Consider the following 26834-nt stretch of genomic DNA (forward strand, 5'->3'; position numbering starts at 1 on the left):
TTTCCACATCAGTTGAATTAAACTTTTTAATGAAACTTTTTTTTTCTCCCCCGTATAATTTTCTGTTGCTAAATCTTGTGTGCCCAGCAGTCCTCACATTTAAGAAAATTTTCCAAAAATAGTTTTTCAGGTCAATCACCCATTGAGCATTGATCCAGTAGACTGCTCTTTTCTGTTGTTAGCCTTAGAGTCTGAACAGCTTGGAGAATTGTAGCTATCTGCTTAAGAAGGTCAAGGCTGCGCTTGCTAAGCTACACTGTTGCCTCCGGGCTGTAGGTGAACTATGTCTCTAAGACACTGAAGAGACAGAGTGGTGCTGCACATTTGGGTGCAAGGAATGGTCACTTTTAATTACAGGTTTGTTGAACATGTCGGAGCAAGCGGGGCATGTCTGCTTCATTCAGCTGACCTTACTGTTCCTGCAAACTTTAGCTGAAGCTGCTGAAGTATTGTGTTTTCACTGTAGAGGGTGGCTCCAAAAGGCTGTTAAGATGTTGGTCAACCACTTGTAGTAGTTCTTTCTGAGAATGACTGCGTTGAGTTTTTGAGTTGCTGTTTCTGTTTGCACATATGCGGCATCATAGCCAGACAAACGGTAACTCTTGTGCTGCTTGTTTCATGCCAGTGAAGCTGAATGATAGAAACATACACACACGTCAGTGATCTCCTTGTAGTTGCGTGATCTGTGTTAATTATATTCAAATACATGTATTAAAGGCTGCAATGTTTTTTCTTAATGTCACCACTAACGTCTTTGCTGGAAAATTTATTTTATTTTATTTTTTCTGTCTCTTCACCACTTAAAGTTTGGAATGTAAATTCTGAATTGATCCAAATCAAAATAATGAAAATAAAACAACATTTGGCCCGTTTAGTGCCACTATGAATGATTTTGCAGTTGAACTTTAATCAGTGTTATGCATTTGCATTATTTTTCCAACTCTGACATTTATTAGCACAACATGACAGCTTGGAGAATTAAATAGAATACTACTACTTATTTTAATATTTGTTCAGTCAGCTGTGATTGGACTGTATGTGATCTGCCATTTTATCGCTCATTCACAAACACTCGCACACGGATGGGAGCACCAACCCTGTGATTAGTGGACAACCTGCTCTACCACCTGAGCCAAAGCTGCCTGGTTTCAAGTTTAAACAAATAAGCCACTGTAGGAGCTGATAGATACTGTGGGTTTTTTCTTCTCAGGTTGTTTTGACTCAGTATGTTGCACTTGAATTTTCTGCATTCCTAGAGCCGGATGCTAAGACTGTAGAGATTATCTGACTGTTCACAATGTGGTTCTCAGTCCAACTGTTTTTCTACCTGCACTATTTAGCAATTCCAATAACGTTTATTTAGTCCTTTACAGCTCTCTAGAGTTTATAACTGACCATTTGACAGCAGACTTATGGGAAATCTGACTGCTAAACTATCCACATTGTAAACAAGAAAACCTTCCAAATCTTGGCTTGATTTAAACATTCATTAATATAGTCATTCAGCACTTGCTCTGTGTGTCTTCTTTCCTTTTAGGATATGTTAAATTTCGTCAAAGCCAGTACAGAAGGCTTTATCTTCTTTTCTTCAGTTGTTAATTTTCACTAGCTCATGCTAATCTGTTTTTACAGTTATTTTTACGAGTCGCCGATAACCATGTTTTATGTGGCTTCCCTTCCACCTGTAATAATGAGGGGCCCCGGGCGTATTGTTGAAGGTTGTGTAAGTCTGTTTAAAAATGTGGAAATAATTTTGTATTTGTTGCTTGTGGTGCCGCATAACATAGTCTGGCTCCCAGGATCTTACCTCTATCTCATCTTTGCAATCTCATAATTGGCACGTTCTGCATGTGTGTTACAAGTAGTCCTCAATAAACGTGCATTCCCATGTAAGCACGCCCTATTACACTCTGCTTACATAAAAAAGGTATTTAAAATGGCAAACTACCAATTCTAAGAAACTATGACATTATCTTTTAATGGATAAAATATTAACAAAACCAACGAGGTAAAGTACTTGTTAGTTTCTTGAACTTGCGCTAATGAAAGTCTTGTTTTCTTATTAATGTTATGATTGTAGCATTCAAATAACTCTTCCATATTATGTCAGCACTTACTTTAACAAAAACGTTTCGTGACTACCATACGGACGTGCGGTTTTCTTTTGAAAGCTATAAAAATGATGCTCAAACCTTTTCTTGTTTGCAGAGCATTTTGAGTAAAATGAATGTTGAACTTCACATGAATGTTAAGAAGGCGTACCCTGCATTTAGTGTGGCTGTCATAACTCTGGTAAGGCCAGAGATCTGAGTCGTGGCTTAAAGAAACAGCTGACAAACGCATTTGTATGACTGATGCAAACAGTAATAAACTAACACTGTAATCCTGCGAGATGTGGACAGTAAACATAGCAGCTAAAGTTGGCTTTGTGAAGCTGTCAAATCTACAAATTAACACTTTAAAAACTGCAAACCAAATGGGAGGGTTCACAGTCCAGTGCCAACTCACACACCTTAGTGCAACACATACAAATTCCCAGTTAGTAAATGTGTGATATTGAGGCTCTGTAACAGTATGAGCCCTGAATACACAAGCTAGGCACTGATGACATACACCTACTAAACTTTTCAGAAAGATGACTTCACGTTGTAAAAAGCTGACCAAACTAGATCCTGACATTCCTTCAATGTCAGCTATTGTATAGTAAGAGTCATGTGGTTGAACCTCAGTCAGAGGGAACCTCAGACTAGGCTTCTCTCAATGTTCAGATTACAGAAAGAAATGCATAGAGTGTAATTTTCTTCAAATATCAGTATCTGCCAAAAATATCTAAGTTTACATCTACCTGGGAGACTCAAATGATATTTCCAGACCTATAAAAACAACAGATATGCATTTGTTGGTGGTAACAAACAGGGCCTCACCCAGATGTTTTGAGGAAACTGTCTTTAAGAGGATGTGTTAAAGAATGAAAATGCTTCATTTATTCTGCCAAAGAAAGAGGGGACTTTCTGGATGGGTTAGGGAAAATGAAACGAACAGTTTCTGCTTTTTGATCGTGTTCAAGTCTGTGTTTACTTACTGATCCAAGAGCAGATAAGTCCCAGCGCTGCTCTTAACTTTAATAGATACTATCAGTGTTCAGCGAAGTTTAACTTTAACAAAAGATTGAAGCAGAATCCCGGGATTGAAGTTGTTTGATATATTAGGTGAGATTGGTTCTTTCCTGACATGTAAAAAAACAAAAATAAAAAATCTTGAGCTGATTTCAGATTAAACTACTTGACAACAAGCCCTTATCCATGACTACCCAGGTGATGCAACAGGTCTGTTTCTAGTTCAATTGCTTGAGGAGCTGAATAGGCCACTGCAGGTTTCATCCAGCTGTGCACCATCTACTTTGTCACTTCCTTAAGGGCACAAACCTCAGAGTTATCTAAAATCAGACCTTTTTTAAGTTGGTGTGCAGACGCACAGGCATGGCACTCAGGTGAAGCGATATCATACCAGAAATATTTCCTTTCTTACATTTTTGATTGTTTGAGCACAATGTGACTCATGCGATCAGTGAAGGATGTGAATGTCCATTGGTGCTAGATGTGTATGTTGGAACAAAATATTTCGTTTAGTTAATTATTTTAACTCTCTTAAGAAGAGGGGAAAAAAAGTAGCTTATTAATATTAGCTCTCACAGGTTGTTGTACTGGACAGGTAAATAATAAATAAAATTAATAAGAAGCACTGCTTATAATATAAAGGGTGACGTGAACCAGGGAAATAAAAAGGTCTGCAATGGCCTCTTTTTGTAGTTTATGCATCCACCCAAACAAACAAACTCAACACAGTGTGTAACCAGCCGTTTCCCCCCCCATTTTTTTTTATTATTATGTTTTTTTTCAGAACCGTTCAGTAATCTATTAGACCAAATAAAAATTAATTGGACTCGGGTCTATTATATTCTTTTTCTGGATATTCTGTGTTTGTTTGTAGGTTACAGGACTAGTTAATATCAGAATTGTTAAACCTGATGTTTATCTGCTCACCTTTTAAAAATTCTGTAGATTTTGCAACAATTGCATTTTCAATCTTCCTTTTAAATCTAAAAATATAGTTTTGTTCTGGTTTTTTTTTTTTTGACCATATTGTCACTGAAATGCCAGATTTGCCTGGTTTGCAGCCCTGATAATTATTAGCCTTTAATATGTTTGATTATCAATGAAATGACTTTGTCATATCGCTTCAGTGACTGAAGATGGTGGAAGATGTCCTGTGATTAGTAAGGTTTTCCCAGAGGAGATGTCCATTAGTTGAATGTCCTCATGTGATGATAAAGAGCGAGTTTGCCAGCATGGCCCATGCACTGTGCAGCACTGCCACAACCCTAAATCCCCCCCATCCGCTATCCTTTAAGCAGCGAGCTGACCATCTGTTCGAGACGCCCTAACCCAGTGATCAGAACACACGCTGATACACACAGACGCAGTCGAGTCACACAAACAGGAAAACATTGCACTCAATTAATTCCAGTTCATGGATTCAGTAGTGAGCAGTAAGACTGAGTGACTTATATAAGATTGAAAGAAGTAATGCATATATATAATTCTGTGTGCGCCTGTATGTGGACCATGGCACATGTTTGTATCGAAGTTGCTGAAGTGACACACAGAGAGTTGGATATGGGGCAACAGGAAATGACCAGGGATGGGTGCAGCATTGTATCATTTCCCTGCTGGAGTCCTTTGTACTCGTCTCTGTGCACCTACTATATGTGTCCCTGTTCCATTTCCTGTTTTCCAGGGTTTTTTCTGCTGCGGTCATGGTGCTCATGTAATAGTTGGTGAGGAAATTGATCCAATTTATTTTCAGGCATTGTAATATTAAAGATAAATTTCAAACTAAAATGATATGTGTGTGTGGGGGTTGGGGGGTTGGATTAAGGCCATTTTTAATCTCCACACAGGTTGTACTTGGAAGCCTCATGTTTTTGGGGTTTGTTGCCAGGATTTTTGTGCTTTCCTTTCTCAGTATTGTTATGAATCAGGAGCACCTAAAGGGAATTTCTGTACAGTTTTGAATCTGACAGGAATGAGCTGATTCATTTGATAATTCAAATTAAGGTCAATGTATGTTTTTTGTTTATGAGAATTCATGTGCTAATCATGACATAAATGGTCAAGTGGTGACATTTTATTGTCAAAATGTGATATTTGTCCTGTTTCTAAGTAACAAAGAACCTTCTTTGACCTTTATTCAGCAACGTTCATAAGGCAAAAAAGAGATTGTGACCACTGTAACAGTTAAATCAACTTTGATTCTTGCCAAGTCTTTATATTATGAGTCTGGACACATTCAGTTTACTATCAAGCTACATGAATATTCCTGGGATGTCGAATTTTAGATGAGCATATTACCAATTTTATTAAATAACGTTCTATATGTAAACTGCTTTTATGAATTAATATGTGGGTGTGGATGGGTGTGGGTGTGATGACACACAAGACTGTAATGTTGCCATCGTTAGATGAGGCTTCAGATGTGGTTGGTAGACACACATACCAAAAAAATCTGTCTCCCTTGTTCTTAATTAATTTTTTAAAATTTCAGTCTTATATGGCATAAATGATCATATTTGCCAAGTAATTATGAGGTTTGTTTACTGCAAGTCTGAACATGAACAAAAATCTACAGTTTGCCTCCAGCGCTCTGTTTTGTTTTTTTAAAAGCAGACATTACATCCTATCACTGTATTCTTGCAATGCTTGATTGTACCTGAACATGGTGTAGTGCATATGAACTCTTATCATTTGTTTCAAAGGGTGATGTGGGCTGCTGTATTCTTTAGTTTTATTATATAAGAGTACATGGATGTTTGACCTTTCAAGAGCAACTTTAGGTTCATTGATTCTATCAGGTGTGGTCTTTGCTTAGCAGCTTGGTCATTAATTCCAGCTCTTTTCCTGTCCTCGTCTCTCTGTGGCCTCTGCTCGCCCCGTGATGCCCCTCTGCTGTGTATTAAAGCGGGAACTTGTGAATGGCGTGATTGTGCATAGAGTAAAGAGGATGGCAGCTGCTGGCAAGAGCTTATGTGTGTGTGCTCGGCAGTGTGGGTGTGTGCTAATGGTAATCCTGTAGATCCTCATGGCCTCTCCTTTCTATGAGTATACATGTCAGGATCCAGGAAAAAAAATTGGCCCACTGGCAGATTACATAACAGCACATGGTCTTTGTGTCATAATCTACCAGATTTTGTAATCGGGCAGATTGCAGAGAGCTGCGCTGAAATGCCTGGCCTTAACTCACTAGATTTTCGAAGGTTCATTTCAGTTTTAGCCCAGAGACGTTCTCAAAGCTTCCAGGAGTTTAAAAAAATAAATTTGTACTTGTTGATGTTAGATTAAGTCTGCTATGATGAGTTGAACAGAAGTTTATTTTTTCATGTCTTTTGTCATGATAAATAAATAAGTCTGGCTGATGATTTAGAAGAAAAAAATGGCTGATCAAGCTATCAAGTTGTTATTTTTTTTAAATTAACCTTTTGTTCTTTCTTTTGCAGTGGTAATGTCTTGAATTGGTGGATCCTCCGACACAGTTAAGAACAGGCCAGTGCCGGGCTGCTGCTAATGGGAGCTCCTGATCCACCATGAGTGCTCGTGATGGCGTTGGTGGCATGGGCACCCTGGGTCGTCGGCCGCGCTTCGAGAACTCAGAGTTAACCGTGCGCATCTACCCAGGCGCCCTGGCAGAAGGCACAATCTACTGCCCAATCAGCGCCCGCAAGACCACCACAGCCGCTGAAGCCATTGAACGTGTCATTGAACGGCTCAAGTTAGACCGCTCCAAGTTTTATGTTCTGGCTGAGGTGAAAGAATTTGGAGGTGAAGAATGGATTCTGAACCCCAACGACTGTCCCGTGCAGAGGATGATGCTCTGGCCCCGTATCGCACTAGAGCACCGGCCGCTGTCAGGTGGCGAGGATTACCGCTTCCTGCTAAGGGAGAAGAATTTGGATGGCTCGATTCACTATGGCGGCAGCCTTCAGATGTGGCTGCAGGTCACAGAGGAGCGCAGGCGCCTGATGGAGCGTGGACTGCTGCCACAGCCTGAATCTCAGGGTGACCACGCAGATATGTGCTGCCTGCCAGAGCTCAACGAGCGCACGCTGCTGGACAACCTGCGCTCGCGCTTCCGCCAGGAAAAGATCTACACTTACGTTGGAAGCATCCTCATCGTGATTAACCCCTTCAAATTCCTGCCCATCTATAACCCCAAGTATGTGAAGATGTATGATAATCATACACTGGGAGATTTGGAGCCACATATTTACGCCGTGGCGGATGTGGCTTACCACGCCATGCTGCAGAGACAGAGGAATCAATGCATTGTTATATCTGGGGAGAGCGGCTCTGGGAAGACGCAAAGCACAAACTTCCTCATTCATCATCTGACTGCTCTCAGTCAGAAGGGTTTTGCTAGTGGAGTGGAGCAGATCATCTTGGGGGCGGGGCCAGTATTGGAGGTAAGCAAAACATGCAGTCACTGGGTTTCAGTCATGCAATGTATACATAAGAGGAACAGGAATGCTGTCACCCATTTGTTTAAGTTCTGTTTAAAGCCTCGAGTTTAGCATGTTTGTCGGACACCATTTTTGTTTTTTTGAAACCACAAGGGGTTGAACTAATTGAGAAACCTTCATTGTTTTTCAGTTGCAAGATAGCCACACCCAAAAGCATACTGTGCTTTATTGTCTATTTTACTCTGTGAGACTCCTATATGGGAGTTAGGGCTGTGCGATATGACCAAAATCTCATATCCCGATATAAGACATATATCATCCCGATAACGATATAAATCACAAAAATTTAACATTTTCTGTAAATTCTGTGAATGTCGGGCAGCTCGACTTGCATGAAGTGTTTTCAGCTGGCCGCTGTGTACCTGGAGTTCAGACTTTTAACCGATGCATGAAGCTATACATTTTTAGACATAAGTTGTAACGGCCGCCGTTTTCTTTGTACTTATTACACGGCGTGCTCTAGAAAGCCTGTTCTAACGTTTGAGTTTAAGGTTTATTTTTTTAGCACCTAACGCTTCTCATCCGTAAACACTCTGCATACTCTTTCACGATTTAGTTTATTTTGAAAAGTCTCAACAGGATCTTGAGCTTTTGTGAAAGGTTAATATGCAAAACAAACAAGCGGACGGCGGAGCCACGCCATTGTTTTACCGTTGGGGTTGCTAACGACAACGTGTAAAAACAGTCGCTTGTCCGTCCGTAGTGTGGTCATATTAAATATAAGAGAAAGACGGAACTTTAACAAATGAATATAGCCACTACAGTGACCATCAAAATGATGAAAAAATATTGCAGTAAACAGTTTATTTTGCGACACCACAAAACAAACGATGGCGTCATATGAAACTATAGATGTTTTTATATCATCATCCGATATATATCGTTATATCGAACAGCCCTAATGGGAATTTTGTTATAATGAACATCAATTTGATGTCTGTAATACTTAAAACCTGCATTTGCAACCACACTCTCCTAAGGAAAGTGTTTAACTGAGATCATAAATCAGTCGAGCATTGGGACTGTTTTCTCATGCACATCTATACAATCGCACTTCTTTTTAGAGTCAGCACTCTTTCTAATGGGCATTGGAAGGAGTGCTGGTTTGTAGAAGAAGTACAAAATGGATAATTTGAGACTTGATCCCCCCCATCCTAGAAGATCAGACGTCATGGTACAATTTTTTGATTATGTCATAAAACTATTTTAAAAAAGCTTCTATAACACTGCAGTTGAAGTGTGTTATTAAATACCTGTTTTGCATACAGACCTCAGCTCTTCTGATCATATCTCTGTTAGCTTTGCAGTTTAAATTGATTCTCCGAGATTCTCTCGTCCTTGAACTGACGACTTAAAACGTAACTTTTACTCACCTAAAAACTTGATGGCTCTGGTTAATAGAGCAGCCTGGTTGACTTTGACTTTAGCTGAAACTGGGAGAAGAACGTCTGTAGGTAATATTTAACGGTTACCATGTCCACTTTTTTTTTTTTTTTCAAATTCTGTTGGCCTGTTGATTTTTGCCCATACAGGGAGTGCAGAATTATTAGGCAAATGAGTATTTTGTCCACTTCATCCTCTTCATGCATGTTGTCTTACTCCAAGCTGTATAGGCTCGAAAGCCTACTACCAATTAAGCATATTAGGTTATGTGCATCTCTGTAATGAGAAGGGGTGTGGTCTAATGACATCAACACCCTATATCAGGTGTGCATAATTATTAGGCAACGTCCTTTCCTTTGGCAAAATGGGTCAAAAGAAGGACTTGACGGGCTCAGAAAAGTCAAAAATAGTGAGATATCTTGCAGAGGGATGCAGCAGTCTCAAAATTGCAAAGCTTCTGAAGCGTGATCATCGAACAATCAAGCGTTTCATTCAAAATAGTCAACAGGGTCGCAAGAAGCGTGTGGAAAAACCAAGGCGCAAAATAACTGCCCATGAACTGAGAAAAGTCAAGCGCGCAGTTGCCAAGATGCCACTTGCCACCAGTTTGGCCATATTTCAGAGCTGCAACATCACTGGAGTGCCCAAAAGCACAAGGTGTGCAATACTCAGAGACATGGCCAAGGTAAGAAAGGCTGAAAGACGACCACCACTGAACAAGACACACAAGCTGAAACGTCAAGACTGGGCCAAGAAATATCTCAAGACTGATTTTTCTAAGGTTTTATGGACGGATGAAATGAGAGTGAGTCTTGATGGGCCAGATGGATGGGCCCGTGGCTGGATTGGTAAAGGGCAGAGAGCTCCAGTCCGACTCAGACGCCAGCAAGGTGGAGGTGGAGTACTGGTTTGGGCTGGTATCATCAAAGATGAGCTTGTGGGGCCTTTTCGGGTTGAGGATGGAGTCAAGCTCAACTCCCAGTCCTACTGCCAGTTTCTGGAAGACACCTTCTTCAAGCAGTGGTACAGGAAGAAGTCTGCATCCTTCAAGAAAAACATGATTTTGATGCAGGACAATGCTCCATCACACGCGTCCAAGTACTCCACAGCGTGGCTGGCAAGAAAGGGTATAAAAGAAGAAAAACTAATGACATGGCCTCCTTGTTCACCTGATCTGAACCCCATTGAGAACCTGTGGTCCATCATCAAATGTGAGATTTACAAGGAGGGAAAACAGTACACCTCTCTGAACAGTGTCTGGGAGGCTGTGGTTGCTGCTGCACGCAATGTTGATGGTGAACAGATCAAAACACTGACAGAATCCATGGATGGCAGGCTTTTGAGTGTCCTTGCAAAGAAAGGTGGCTATATTGGTCGCTGATTTGTTTTTGTTTTGTTTTTGAATGTCAGAAATGTATATTTGTGAATGTGGAGATGTTATATTGGTTTCACTGGTAAAAATAAATAATTGAAATGGGTATATATTTGTTTTTTGTTAAGTTGCCTAATAATTCTGCACAGTAATAGTCACCTGCACACACAGATATCCCCCTAAAATAGCTAAAACTAAAAACAAACTAAAAACTACTTCCAAAAACATTCAGCTTTGATATTAATGAGTTTTTTGGGTTCATTGAGAACATGGTTGTTGTTCAATAATAAAATTATTCCTCAAAAATACAACTTGCCTAATAATTCTGCACTCCCTGTATACTCAAAATGGCTGGAAGTGAATGTGAGTTTCTTTGTGGTTTTTGACATCAGTTACACAACACTGGTTAGCCACAACTGTTTCTGGTTGGCCTGCAGTTGTCTGCCCTCATACAGAGGTTTATTGCACGTTTAGTCCAGCTGTGTGGGGATTATATTAGTGCACAGAGGAGCTCTATCTGCAAACAGTCAGTAGCCTATCAGTGCTACAGTTGTAGTTTTTGATTTTTCTTTCTTTTGACCAGCACACTGGATTTATTGTTTCAAGGTAGAGGCCCAGCCAAAGGTTAAGAAGGACACAATTATGTCACTTAAGACATAGAAAGGCATTGTACTCTTTTTCTTCTTGAGGGATACGCCACTGGTATGCAATGCATACCATTCAATAGTCTTTGACAAGTTCACAACTGCACATAGTTTTCATATCTCTCAACATATGCTGCATAACACCCTTCATCTGTATGCACGTTTCTAGTCTGTAGCTGTATTTAATGAGAGGTCATATTACTCATTGTCACATTACCTGATCACCTGCTGTTTACACTCACAATGTTCAGAGCAGTGTTTCCTGACATATTTCAGTATTTCCTCATCGCAGTATAACCAGCTTGACTGTATGACCTTGTTAAATTGTCTGTCAAACAACTTGAATTAAAATATTATGATTGGGCATAATAGATTATGACCTTTATACAGTGCTTAACAAATACATTAGGTCATGTATCATAAAAACAAGAAAATGCTTATATTTTTAGAAATTTAGAAGGAAGTCAGAAATTGATGAAGCATAATATTGATGTTTCTGTTAATAACTGTAGATTGACAAGTTAATCAAAAGATATTTGTGCGCTTTGCTTTTTTTTTTGTTTTTTTTGTTTTTTTTTTTTTAAAGCTTGTTTTGTAAAAAGGTAAATTTGAAAATCATGAAAAACAATAGCAATTAAATTTTAGCATTAAAAATATGAGGCCCGCGGGACCTTTTCAGATTCTTGATGCCGTGTTCAGTGCCGTCTTTGACAAAATTCAATTTTGGTAACCCTTACGTACAGGTGATGTACCCCGAACGTGACACAGGAAACAAATTTAAGTGGAGAATGAATAAAAAAATATAAATTGAGGTTTATAATAATTTATAATCGCACACATCGGGTACATGTATAGATACAATGGATCATTATAGCAAGATAATTTTGATTAAAATGCTTGCGCATGCTGTTAGATGAACCATTACATAAACATAAAAAATAGTTTTGTAATTAGCATCACTCTTAATCTAAGCCTGCTGTGGCATAAACCTTACTTTGGGTGGTGGTCGAATAAATTTGTTAAGCATTGTGCGTATTTTTAAAGTCTCTCCACACATGGTAATTTGTTTCCATCACTATCAAAACTAAGTCAAATTGACAGTAGTAGATTAGAAGCCAACTTCAAAGGTGACGAGCAAAACAACAAGTCATGCAACAAGTAGCTCTACACCACATTCATTACCCTGTGTTTAAGCAAGGCAGCTCTAAGGAATGCCATTCATTTGTGTGACTCTGGGGTTAATGTGTAAGCATGTTGAGTTAATCCACAACACGGCAACGTGAGTGAATAGTTTTAAGTGCAGAGGAGCAGCCTTTAATTGTTTGCACAGTAAGATTGCATATCTGCCTGCTGGTGATTAATGCAGAGACTGTAGGTGCGGCGCTACTGCAAAGAGGCTGAAGGAAGGGCGGAAGGAACATCAAACAAAGTCTCCTCAAAGGGATAATTTATCTCATTTCTTTTAAGCTTGTCTTTTAAGAAAAAACACAAGCACATGATTTTTTTTTTTGTTGTTGTGGAAATAAAATCCATGTTAGAGTTTTAACTTCTGTTGGTGTTAATGTGCTATCAGCTTAATGTAAAGAATTTTGAACGTAAACTTGACGTTTACCTTAACACTGCCTGTTGGTTTGGTGGTTATCAGTCTGTTTGTGCTTCTTCAGGAGCGCCACTGCATCTGCTCCTCATCTCTCCTTGAGACCGACTGTAAAAGGCCACATCTCTTTGGAAGTTGGGTTGCATTTTAGGTATTTTTAGTTGCATACCTAACCTCTTTTGATTATTCTTTCAATTTCTTGACTGACCTTTCCTTCACACTCCCAAATACGTGATGGATAATTTACAGTTTTGGTAATCTGTTTAGAAAATTTAAACAGAGTCTTCTGGAAGCCTTTTTCTTGACACTCAGCAGCTCTTTGTTGAGCATCTATTTTGAGGTAGTAACCTAAATTAACTCAACAATAAAATTTCATTAAAAAGCTTTTGAAACATTTGCTGCTTTTACCCCAAATAAGGTTATAAGAAGTTTTTTTTGTTTTCCTCCTGGAAGTTATCCCTCTGCTCCCACAATCTTTGTGGTGACAGAATATTTCCACAGACCTCAGTTCAGGATTTTGTGACCGCCAAATGTCTCCATTATAATGATTCTGGTTTAAGCTGGTATGGAGGGAAATCCAGTTTTTCTTATGTCATGCCAGTGTTAATCAGAATTTAGGTTTAAGAAACGCCAAACAAGCAAATTCAAGTGGAAAGTTTTTTTTTAATAGAGTCTAATGATTTGAAAAATAACAATGGAAAAATAAAATGATCAGCACTTTGTTGTGTTATGTGGGACCACACGTGGTGGTTTGTCAAATACAAATCTAAGATAATGTGGTGGATTACGGCAATTCACAGAGTGGTGACGTGTATGATTGCTTGTATGAGCAGTATAGAACGCTTTACTAACACAGATCACAGGTTTACAGACCATCAAGTAAGAAAAAAGTGTTTGCCGGTGAGCGACTTTAATTTCCTTGCAATGTGTTTTTTAGTGGTGGTAACTTTTGCTTTCATTTACTCTGACAAAAGTAAAAACGTAGTCATTTCCCCTCACACTTGGGCCAGGTCATTTAGGAATGACTCATTTAAAAGACCAGGACAGTGCTCAGGCATCACCCTAAAGTAAATGAATACTATACAAGGCAGAGCACACAGACATTTTCTACTGACTGTCAGTTGAAGGACAAAACCACCCCGAGCTAGAGAGACAGTTTTTTTTCATTTTCTTTTTTAAACTCGTGATACAGGATATCACTTACAAAGGGGGTCAGTCTGGAAACCAGCCAGCAGCTGCGGTTATGTGTTAAGATCATGACAAGCTCTGTCCCTCAACTGTTTCAATTAATATAACTGAGAAGGAGATGAAAACGCACTCTGTCAGGACATGTTATTCCAGTTAGATAAACACAGCTTGTGTTTTGGTTCATTGTAAATAACCTTTAAAATGAAGGCAGTTAGAGCTATGACAGCCTTCAAATTTCGGTTAGACGTTGAAGGGGGAATAAATGTATTTTACTCACACTGCCCTCGACAGCTTTGGACTTCATTTGACCCAAGAGATTGAAGATGAATACAAGCATGCATGAAATGGGACAAATGCTTCACCTAGTGTTGATTTTGTGCTTATCTGCTGTCTGTCATTCCTGACGTTTTTTACCTGCTTGCGCCATGACCGAGTTGACAGTAAGCCTTAAATTCCTGTTTAATTGCGTATAGAAATTCGCTGTTTGAAATTGTTTGGTGTGTCTTCCTCTTTGTCTCCATGGTGGCACTGTGTATGGTATGGAAGTTTTGACCATCTGTTTTACAAATTCAGTGTTACATGATTTGCTCTGGGTGAAGGTGAAGTATTATATTAAAGTCTATTAGCTCTTGTCTGCTTGTTCTACATTTGTTCAGGGGTACTCATCAGTAATGATAGGTTAGTGCACAAAACTGAGGTCAGCAAGTGCTACATAATAGTTTTACCTTTCCTCTCAGCTTTTGTGTCTAATGCATCCTGGGTAGATGAATGCTGAGGATCCATCTTCCTTTCTTTCTTTTCTTTTTCAAAAATGTATCTGTACTTTGGTTGTACTGTTGGTTACTGGTGGTCAAATGTCATCTGTAGTTTAACTGCCAAACAAGCTTTTAATCCAAATGTAAACCTATCAGGCATTTAGGCTTTAGGGGAGTGATGTCTGAAGTGGGTATAAAAATGTCAGATAGGCTTAACACCTCCAGTTAAACAGCATTATTGCTTTTTAACTGTTTCAGCATATTACTGTTTATATCTTTTTCCTTATGGTTTCCACATGTTCCATCTCTGTCACGTCCTCTTTAGAATTGACTTCTTAAAAAATCTGAAGGATACCTGTACAATGTTTATACAGTAAAGCAAGTCGGATCTATGATTGGTCTTTTCATGATATTGATACAAGACAGCAGTTCTGTTTCAGAGACTAAATGCCTGAAAGAACCAAGGAGTCATGGTTATTTGACTTGCACTTGTCAAAAGTGAGTTTAATATGAGCTCAGCTGGCTGCTGAGGGTCAAGAGGGAGAGTGCTGGGGTTACCTCAAACCGACCTCTCTGACTGAACATTATCAGCGCTCTGAGACCAAGGAGATGTCACAGGGCATCACTGAAGGAACACAGCTAATGGTGTGTATGCAAGTAAAGTGCTTCAGGGACACTTTAAGGCGCCTGAGCTCCAGGGCACTGCTGCTGGTTTTGCCAGACCTCTCTGGACAAGCGAGTGCAGGAGCTCCTGTTGTGCTCCTCTGTGTTCCCAGCCAAAAGAAACAACCCCACTGTGAGTCATCCCAGGTCAACAGTTTTACCGCTCAGCATCTCTTTTACTGCTACCTCAGTACACTTCTGCACTCGCATATTTAATGCAATCTTCCCAGAGCCCCCACTAATACAGAGTAGATTAGTATGTATTACAGCTTCTCCTAAACTGGGCGGGGTTGAGTGAGATTTACTGTGCCCTGAAAATGTTGTTTTCTTCAGACTGTGAAGGTGGAAAAAAAGAAGAGAAATGGGAATGATTGAGCGCCATTCATGTGCACTATCCCGCTGTTAAGTATAAAGTTACAGTGCTGTGTGTTTTATTCAGGTTAAACGAGGGTCAACAGTGTAATACTGGCCAGTTTGGTTGCTTATACAGTGGGATTGGCCCATGGGCTGTATTCCTGATCGAGTAACATGTAAGGTATTTTTCAACTGATGCTCACTGGACTTTAGTTAAAGTTGTCAAAAAGTAAGCTCATGTCTTTTTGTTTTTTCCAGTGGTGTGGGATTCATCACACATCATATTTGCAATCATCTCAAATCAGTAAACTTTTTCTGTCATCTTTTCTGTATCACGTGGCTATTCTCAGTGGCTCAATTACCTTTGATTGCATGTATAAAATAATAAAGGTGGACAGATTACCTGCACTACTTAATAAGATACGTTTCTTATCTCGTCCAGCGAATCACATCTTTCCTCCGCCCTCTGTAATCCTTGTAATTGTCATCTCATAACACCAACTTATCAGGAAATCTCTCATGTCCACGTTACGTTACAATTCACATTTTGTCATCTGAGAAGCTAGTGGAACAAATGTTTAGTGGGCTTTTAACCTCCTAAGACCCGAACTCTTCCACGGCATGCATTTTTAATTTCTCTTTGATATTTGGGCATACTGGGGCCCGATGAATGTAAAAACAAAGAATTACCAGATTTATTTTTTTTACCTTTTGTTTTTCAGAAAAATGAGAGCCACATATGAGGATATTCGTTTAAAATTTTGATAGAACAGTAGCAGTATAATGTCCCTATGAGTGGATATTAGGCCCTTGTAGAGCAAAATTGAGTATTTTGGTCTAAATAACCCAAAATGTGATGTCCACATATGCAGACGCCAGGTCCTAGGAGGTTAAAGTTTAAGTGTGATATTGTAGAAAAGGTTGTGTTTTTCAAATCTATAAATTTTTGTCCACTTCTTTTTGTCATTAATCGGTATGGTAGGTTTTAAGGAATTTTGAATATTTGAAATTTCTACATTTCAAGGTTTTGTTAGAGTAGATGTGTTAATTAATTGAGACCTCAATATTGATTAAAATAAATAATAAATCAGCCCAAATATAAGCACAGATGAAAGTAAAAGAACCTCTGAAAATGTATATATGTATATATGAAATGTAACACATCTCATATATACATATGATTATTTTTATGTGAACACATTTATACACAGAAAAACTTATCAAGACATTTTCATGTTCCCACGTTTACATATAAACAGTTTCTCTTCAGTGAGTCTCTTCAATCAGTGAGACAAGAGTAAAATCTGACTCATTTAGGTAGGACCAAACTGTTGCCTAAAATGACAAAATGTTATACCAAGTAATTAAAGGCAATGTTTAATAACTTATTTGTTTTAAAATTAAAAGGAAATTAAGGTCTTTCAATTTTTGTCCTTTTAATAGTCAGTCATTACTTTCAGGATTCATTGCGTTGCATTTTGTGATGATATAGAGAATATCCGTGTGTTTGTTTCTTTGGCCGTCAACTCCACACAGCTACTTCCTAAAGGTTCTTATCTATGACCGATATTATGACTCCATCGTGTTGCCTGGAAACCACCTAGCAACGGGCTAAACCCCCCCCCCCCCCCTTTTTTTTTTTTTTTTTTTTTGCTATATATAGTATATGAGTTTTTCTGTGGCATGAAAATGACAAACGATGGGGATGTACTTTGTTTTTCTAAAACATCAGTAAACATTCCTGCAGCCGAACACAAAAAATTATACTTTTAAGGAAATTCCCTCAACTTTATAAGGTTTAGGTTAACTGAAAGCAGTGAGTTGCACTATATTCTGTCATTTTTTGGGATCTGTGTTTAAAAGTTATTTCTTCAGCTAGTTTTGTGAAACGAAATTTAACATGAATACCGGTAATCAGAAACCACAGACTTTATTACAGCAGAATTTTTGCTCAGCAGGACAATGAATGCCAACAGCTCCAGCTGTTACATTTCACTTTGTGTTTATCTCACCATCCTGGTGCCAAGCTCCTATTTTTCCCTGAAACTGTATACACCAGGACTGCTACTAGTGGCTGGGATAAGAGGAGTACATACCGTTCCTGCTTTGTCAACTTGTGTGCACAAAAAAGATACTGCTCTCTGGCTGTAGCAGTGAGAGGCCTGAGGTTACAAAGAGGTTTGGTAGAAGCACATCAGTTACAAAGGGCTCGCAGTGATTTGTTTGACTTCTTAGTGTTATTTGTGCTGGACCAAAACGAAACAAAAGTTGAGATTGAACTTTTTACCCACCATCCATTTAGATCTGCTGATTGTTATAGAGGTGCAGATGTAAATATATCTGTACTAGATTATGGATAGTAAACTACATTTTTATTTTTTATATTTTTAGGGCATTTGTAGTGTTGCGCACTATCATGTCTTCTCTCATTACACTTTTTGACCCATCTAGTCGCTCATCAGCAGCAGACGTCTGCAGCAGCCCAACAAAGTGCCTGTTTGTGTCCCACACAGCGTCTTTATTTATGCTGTGGTTTGCCAGAGTTTGCAGGTGCTTCGTCGGCCACGTACACACTCACACACCACAGTCAGCACCTGCTATGAGACTTTCCAGCTGTTCTGCTGTCCCGACTACACCTGCATCAGTGTGCCACACATGTATATATCGATGGACAGAAAAAGCTTTATTCTGTTTGACGTAATAGTCACACTGCCAGACACAGTCGTTCTGTATTTTGAGGTCTTTGTTGGTTGTGTGGACAATCGAAGACTCTAGGAAATGGTGATGACGCACATTGTCAGGTGTGAGAATATGGTAAAATTGATTTAAAGTGCCTGTTTTATTTCTTCTGGTTCTAAAAGAAAACAAAACAAAAACTCCTAGGATACATGATCTGTGTGCTTCCTTTTGTTGCTGAGACTTTGTTGGCCTGTAGCCACCTAGATGTTGTTTATTCAGGTCATACCATAATAGTGAATCTTAGCATACCTTCCTAATTACAAAAGCAGATTCTGGGGCACCACCTGTTTCAGTGAGTATCAGGGAAATCTCTTACATAAAGATTGAGAAGCAGCGCTCCACTCCTCACTTCAGTTACATAAATCCTCGCAGGTGACCTCTGCTGCAGGATTCTCGTGATTTCTGTGGCTTGTGGTCATCGCGCTTCCCACGTGTCCAGATGTGCTGTAATGAAATTCAGCACTGCACACATCTGGAACGTAGCAGAAAACTTGAGGGATGTCACTCCGGAGTCATGGATTGAGCATGCTGGCGAGACACGTCCTGCACTGCATATTTTCTGGTATTTTGGCTTAGTGTGTGCCAAATTGAGGAAAGTCCAATTAATTTTTTTTGTCTAAATGGCAAGAAGTCACCTCTTTTGGCTTTGATACAAAGGTGAATTAAAGTTTAAGCAAAGATAAGATTTGACTTTTGGGTGCATGATAAATTATCATTGCATCATTGCCGGAAATGCACAGGGAAATCATCATCTTCCTTATTCCTGGTCCCCATCTTCCTGTCTTGGCCCAGAACTACAGTAGCGGTCTGTGTATCTCCTCTGGCCCATCCCAGTGAGAAGATAAATGTCACTGTCAGGCTAAGAATAAATTGTTGTACTCTGGGAAAGTGGCCTGTGGTAATGTGAATGACTCATTAACTCTCCCAAACAAAGACTCTGAAGAGGTGTTGCGGTGCCTTTAGTAAGTGTGGAGATTTGGTTCCCCTCATGACTCCTGCTCACTGACCCCAGGCTTAAATCATTAAGGGATGTAGACTGAGAAATACAGCTTCTTGGTACACTGATACACTGACTTCTCCCTTTGATGTGGATGCACACTTGTTACTCCTTATTTTCTGTCATGCAAACAAGGATTTCACTTGGTGTTTGTCTCTTGTTGTAACCCCCCCCCCTTTCATTTGTAGTGTCTTGGTAACATAGGTCCATAAATGTACAAACATACAAAAAGACCCTGGCTAATTTCTAAATTTGCACTAAATTTTTAAGTCAGAAGTGCAAATATGGATTCATTTTTAAGTTATAAGTGTATATGTTACAAGCAAATGGTAACACGGGACACACCCTGGCTGAATTAAAGGATATGACTTTATGTGCTGTGAGTCAGATGCTATTAACATAGTCATAATGACAAAGTAACTTCATAATATAAGCCTGGAGACTTGGAAGTGGATGGACATTGTAGGACTGGCACGGGATTGGATTGAGTCCTGATGTTTGTGTCTCTGAGATCTAACTAATTGGATTGACCTCTTTTCTTCACTGACCATGTGCCCTAGCTTTACTGTAGTGATTCTGCTAAGTCACTCCCCTCACCTGCAATCTTAGCCTAGCGCTGGATAGCTAATGCTTGACATGTGACCTACATATGAGCGTGTTGTGGATAAGACCACCTGTTTCGACTTTGCTCCAACGTGGCGAGCTGTGTAGACAGAGCTTTACCTATATGGCTGTGGCTAATGACAGACCTGGAGAGTACAACGTTGTCTTTCTTGCAAACACGCACAGCAATAGAAATCTGTCAAGCTGTAGTTGAAGATTAACTGGTCCTTGAATACCTCACTTGAGACAGCCTGTATTGTTTTTTCCCAGAAATAATCTACAAAACAGGTAGCAGTATGTATATAGATTTAGAGTGCAAGTGTAGTGCTTTAAAGGGGTTTATTAGGCAAATACTGACAATTCAAGTCTAATGTAAGGAAATAAAAAAAAATGTATTTGAATCTGTGTGAGAAGGATGGTACTTCTACTAGCACGTTTCTACTCTGAGCACCAGTTTAGTCCATTTGAAGACCCTAGGAAGTTAATTCTGTTCATCTGGATGTTGTGTTTTTAGTGGAAGGAACATTTTTATCACTCATCCAAGTGACTTCTTCAGTTTTTGAAAAACATTTTAGTCTGTACTTTGTAGGCTCTTTACCAATCAAACATATGCACTCTCCAGTGGATGCTTTGGGGTTGATTTGGAGTTCATTCTCTTGGCCAAGGACACTTTGTGTGAACCAGAAGAGTCTAGAATCAAACAACCATCTCAGATTATTTATGGATGAGAAGTAAAAAAGAGCTGCCAGGTGCTAAAAAATAGACCTTAGACTCAAACGTTAGAACAGGCTTTTCCCCGCAGCATCCTGTGTAATAAATAGTCACAAAGAAAACGGCGGCTGTTACAACTTATGTCTAAAAATGTATTGTTTCATGCATCAGTTAAAACACTAGACTCCAGCTACATGACGCGCAACTGGAAACACTTCACGCAAGTCGAGCTGCCCGAGATTCACAGAATTTACAGAAAATGTTACATTTTTGTGATTTATATCGTTATCGGACGATAGAATTCTTATATCGGGATATGAGATTTTGGTCATATCGCACAGCCCTAGGTTAGCTGATCACATTGCCATGTGTGCCCATGGTGTTCACATCTAATTTCTATTAAAGATATACATTTACAGAAAAAGATTGCAAAACTAGCATATTAATTTGCAGTGGACCTCATTTTCATTTTTTGTTGGAAGTTCCTCACAAGACTTTTTCACCAGTGTCGTCATCTTTGGCTTTCTGTGTTTCTCCTCTTTGTACTGTGCAATCTAATCTCACCCCATATCACATGCTTTATTTGTCTGACAGCTGGTAGTTAGCACAGAGAGCATAAAAGATGGATATAGCTAATGTGACGCCACCTATTCGTTTGTGAAGCCCCGTTTTGAAGCCTGGAGATGAGGATGTTTTTGAAACTGGATGTGACATTCATGAGCTTGCTGTGAAATTGGCTCATTGGCTAATGACTTGTCAGTCACAAGTTAGGAGAATAATCCTCCTCTCTGACTCTTAGAATGACTGAAAAGTATAAATCTCAAAATAAGTGACTGAGTCCATGAACTCAATAGAAAGGTGTTTTCTGAGGTCCAGAAATTTCTCCAAAAGACCGGATATTTTTTCTAACTTCAGGTATAACCTCCAGTAGCCTTAAGAAGGATGCAGGTTTGAGGTACTTTTACGTTGGCTTCACTGTTCAGACTCGTAAGGGGCGTCTTGTGCCGTCTATGATATTGAGCAATACAGTCTTCTGTTGTTGTTGTTGTTGTTTGATGGTAGCTAGAAACTGTTGTTTTGCCCACTTTGAGCTGTGGGTCAGACTAATGAAACTCCCCTGTCTGTCAGTGTAAAGAAGTTGAACTGTAATTCAGTCCCTATTATATCTTGAAATTTGAAAAAGTGCAGTTTCAATAGTATGGTTTTTTTTGTTTGTTTTTTTAAAAATTATCATTATTATATTAAATTAATCTTTGTGCTTACATTGTGAAAAATAAATGTGTTGCTCATTGACTGTCCTGTAATTTTAAAGCAAAGTTTTTGTCATTTTCCCCCCAAAATTATAGTTTTTTTTTAGAACTGTGGTCCCATGTTTTTTAAAAAAATCATTATTTACTTATGAAAAGGTGTAAATTTCTGCGCCGATTCTGGTCCCTGGGCCTTATGTTTGACACATCTGCTTCTTATTTTCTGGGTCTAGGATTCAAACCCTAGTGAGTTAAACACAGCTGTAATGAAGTTGTTACAATCTTTTTCCAAAATCTGTCACCTTGCGTGGCGAATGTTGCCATTTATCCCTTCTTGTATTCCTTAATTATTCAATTGATGATCTCCATTAGCAATAGGGCTGCCACAAACGATTATTTTGATAGTCGACTAGTCACCGATTATTTTTGCGATTAGTCGACTAATCAGATCATCATCCATTGAACGTAAAACGTACAGCTTATTGCACCAGCAGCATCTGCTCTTATATAACTATCATTAGCTTACAGCTTTAAGTGTTTAAGGTATGTGCTAACTAAAAATAAAGACAAGATGATAGTTTATTAAAGTTTAATGAAATCTGCAGATTGTTTCTGTGAAATTTAATAAACTCCTTGCTATCTAAAATCTAACAGGACACCAGAGTAAATTCTCGAGCATCTCACACTTCTGATAATTAGCTGTCTGCTTGACGTTTATTCAGCTGTGTAAAAACTATAACTTTAATCTCAGCCAAACCGATTTACTCAGGAACAAATAAAATACTAAAAAAAAAGCCAAACGATAACATTTTTAAGTTATCTAAGTGACTTATATATGTTTAACCTGAGTAGCGAAAGACAGCGGTGGGTTTGAAAACGATTTGCCGGGAGTCCGGTGTTCTCACCGGACTCTAGTGAGCCTTGCCCCCGGCTAGCTATCGAGCTAGTGGGTAACAGACGTCTCCGAAAATCACGGGCCATACTCTCAAAGTCGAGGCTGTTTGAAAATGACTGTCAGACAGATGACTGAATAAACTGAACTGCCATAAATTTGTTTAAATGTGCAGTACGATCATATGACGAGTAAAGCATAAGGAATGCGACAGGACCTGATTCTTTCATTGAGTCTACTCATATTTTTTAACGTAAACCTTTCCGTTGTGTGAAACCTAAGCTCCATATCGTTGACTACAGGATCGCACATGCAAAGTGTTGTGCAATTCGCCTGCAGCAAACAGTTCCTAAGAAGAAACCCACCCAACATCTTTAAAAGAATCTGTTTCAATGCGATGACATGTAATCGATGCTTCTCATTTTTCGCTCTTGCTGAAACCGTCCACTCTCATCCTGCGTGCAGCGTGCTGACTGCGAAAGCTGAAGCCCGGACCAGTAGTGATTGATGTGTAGTAACAATTAGCAGCAGGTTTGCACTGTTAGTGTAAAGAGACTGCTGAGCTTATAAATACTTGAGGAGAGGTTTATATTTCTGTGGCCGAGTAATCCTCTTAGTTCTGCAGTGTAATGCATACAGCCATTCATGGAGTCCATCTGATGGAGTTCATCTGAGGAGTTCATCTGAGGAGCCGTGAATTCAGTCTTCTAGGTCTTCAGTGTGCAGATGATTGAATTTATTTTTTATGATTGACACAAGGGTTATGTTACAGCCTGTGCTTGAATTAAAGAGAATACCTGATGGTGCATTTTGGGGATTTAGATTTCAACTAAAAATCTATAGCCGAGAATGCTTTTAGGGGTACACAGACTTCAGAGTTTCTTCTGAATATAGTAGTGAAGTACTCTAAAACGGCGGTCCCCAACTTTCTTTGCCCCACTTACCAGTCTTTACCAGTCGCTGATAAATACAACAAAATAAAACCAGTACCGGCAACAGAAAAGATTTATTTATAAAACACGAGAAAAGACACACGGAAGCTGAGTTAACGATAAAAATGATGAAAAATAATGATAAAACCGATTAAAAACCATAAATTTCCCACCCGAGCCTCAACTCTCGCGACCCGGTACCAAACGACTCACGGACCGGTACCAGTCCATGGCCCGGGGGTTGGGGACCGCTGCTCTAAAATAAAAAAAAAATGTATATTTCAAAACTGTGTGCATCTGTGTTTCTACTCCATGACTGATTAAAGTTAAACATAGGGCAACTCTGACGTGCACATCCGCTGGAGCTTGCTGGAAGTGAGAGTAAAGCAGGAAACACTTGCTTGAGTTTGTCGGTGCACAGGGTCAGCCTAATGATGACCTTCTCACTTGCACCGAAGTCTGTTCAGACATCATATTGAGAGTTCACAGTTGAGAGATCAGACCCTCCTGTCTATGAAATGCCTGTCAGTCAGTTGCCTATTTACTTGTGTTTCTGAAAATGGCTGTAAGACCTAAAGAGTTAATCCACTGTGGTGGTGTGCAGAAGAAAAATAGATCCATAGTTCAGTAAATATTTGGACACGGTCTCATTCACCATCAGAGTAATGTCCCAGTAATATCTGTTCATCATCATGGGGATATTAAAGACTGCTGCAGCCAGTCGCACAGTCCTCATTAGATGCCACATTTGTCACATGTGGAGTGATGGCAGCATCTCTGCAATGACTCTGACGTGCAGTATGGTTTTCCATATGCACCATTATTCATTCTGTTGTCAGTGGCACATGCAGTTGAATCAGTTGGCTTATAAATGTCTTTAAAGATTGCAATTTTCTGTGCTGAGAGAATTTTAGGAGGCATTTTAGGATGCTTGGGTTTGTACTTAGAGGTTTTTAGCTGTTGCAGTTTCCTGACTGTGAGCTGACATGTGACTCCATGTTTTCCAGGACAGCGTGCCCCCGCCTCTCACTCCCCCTCGCGATTACATTCCACTTCACTGTATGGCGGCCAGATTTGGGAAGCTTCTTTCTGCGCCTTATGCATTTCCTCTTTTTCTGCTGATGTCTGGGCTGTGAGCATCTACAGTTTTTTGAGGGGAGTGTTCGGGAAGTTTTTTTTTTTTTTTCCTTTGTCTTGGTGTACTTCCAGCTCAGAGAGCAGTTTTGCTCATAGGAAATTATTAAAAATAAATTGTGGGTTACTTAAGTTTATTAACATCCCTATTTGCTGCTGCAGTTCTGCAGTTGTTCTTCATGAAGGCAACAAAAAAACTTTAGATTGTCACAATGCACCATAGCGTGACATGTAACATTTAAAGTAGAATGTTTTACTGAGGATTTTTGGTATGGTTTGTCTTAATTTTTATGGGCTCTCTCTTTCTCACTCATTGTGTCCCACCAATGGGCTCTGAATGTTGATGTACCTGCCTGTACGCAAATATTCAAATGCACACAGTAACAGTGTAAAGAGCTGGATTAAGGCTGCTCTGCTACCCCAGAAATCTGTCACCAGTCCATAAAGCCACCCTGTGATCCCTCATGGCACACCTCCACACCAAGAGACAAAGCCACAAACAAAACACTGAAGTATGTGAGTGTACAGAACAAAGCGTGGGAGGTTTTATATGGAGATGCCTTTGCTTTGACCTACTATTGTGCTGAATTGTATTGTTCAGCCCATCTTCTCTTTGTTTCACTCTCCCTCTTTGGAAACCATGATGATAAACTTTATTTATCACCTGACACCACCACCCCCCCCATCCCCCCCAGCCCCCTACCTAAAGACAACATTTGTCTTGAGCCTTAATGAAGAGTTTTGACAGCTCATTAGATATCAGTAAAAAAGTTTTTTCAGAGGGGAACTGTGTAGATCACCCTCACCAACGTCTGATGCAAACACAGCCTGAAATATGTCAGAAACTCCTATGCGGCTTTCAAGGGCTTAAGAGTTAACATGTGCTTACGTTTAGCTGGAAGTATTTACTGTATTTACTCAATTACCAAACAGAGATACAATTTTAACCAGCTACCATTTCACTCTGTTTCAGTTTTTACTCCATTTAATTTCTTTGGCATTACTCTGCCTGTAAAACTGATGATCAAAATAGATCCTTAAAGACTTTTTTTTTTGGATGTCTATAGATGGCTATAAATGGCAGACCAGTCAAATAGTGATTTTGACTTTAATTTTCACTGATTTCATGTCGGTAACTACTGCAGTTTGCAAGTATTTGGCCCAAAGCTTAGTTCTGTAAATGAATACAAATTTATTTAGCTTAACTTTTCTGTCCATAAGAAAATATGTTCTTTTACCAGTCATCCCACAATACCTCAGATTTAGCCTGTTTAGGTCTGTTGAGACTAGTTTTAAAATGCTAAGTGTGTCATAAATAATGTGTTATTGTTTTTTATTTTATTGCTTGTTTTTTTTTTTTTACTTTACAGTTGCTCATTTTGCTTTTCATCATAAATTAAGCATATTTATTTGACGATACCCCTGCAGTGTTACACAGTGAGAAGCAGGTAGTGTGACCTGCTGCCTCAGATGCTGCAGTGGGTTGTCCAAGCAGCCTGCTGCCACTGGCAAAATGTATATTGACACAGGCTTCTGGAGTGAGTGGGAATTTGTGTTTGCTCTAAAAGATAGGCCTGTTTTCCTAATGGCTGAGCACATTTGCTTAATGCTTGTCAAATACATTCTTTACAGGCAGGCAAATTGACTCGGGTCACTCAACCTTCTTGCCATCATCAAAGCAAAACACGGACTGGAATGCCACCAAATTAACAGGGTCCATTTATTAAAGTTTGCAGCTCAGACAAATGTTAAGCATGAAAGCTTGAATCACGTTTTAGAGGGTATGTTTCCACAAAGTAAGCACTGATGCTGGAATCTGAACTGGTTCGAATTTACAGAATAAGACATTCACTGTGTTGCATTCAAAATCTTAGTATTAGGTCAGAAATAAAGTCATTCAGGCTTAGTTACGTGGATTTGAGATGATATGTTACGTTAGCCAAGACCAGCGATGCAGTCAGTGAAACGCTTCTTATAGAGACTCATCTGCTTGTCTGCATAAATCCCATTTTCTGGATTCATACCTTAAAAAAAGCTTTGTGTAAAATTG

At 39.3% G+C, this 26834-nt stretch overlaps 1 protein-coding gene across 7 annotated transcripts in view; it reads left to right on the top strand.

Moving 5' to 3' along the window:
* myo9aa (myosin IXAa) overlaps nucleotides 1-26834 on the top strand; it is a 100658-nt gene that overhangs the window by 14195 nt on the left and 59629 nt on the right. For all 7 annotated transcript variants that reach the window (XM_084941190.1, XM_084941429.1, XM_084941590.1 and 4 more), the window contains exon 2: nucleotides 6554-7516. In XM_084941190.1, the coding sequence (XP_084797316.1) occupies nucleotides 6641-7516 (876 nt within the window). In that variant the 5' untranslated portion in view covers nucleotides 6554-6640. The remainder of the gene's footprint in view (nucleotides 1-6553; nucleotides 7517-26834) is intronic.

Source organism: Perissodus microlepis, chromosome 1 (genome assembly GCF_051167445.1).
Source record: "Perissodus microlepis isolate ML-2025 ecotype Zambia chromosome 1, ASM5116744v1, whole genome shotgun sequence".
NCBI classification, from domain to species: domain Eukaryota; kingdom Metazoa; phylum Chordata; class Actinopteri; order Cichliformes; family Cichlidae; genus Perissodus; species Perissodus microlepis.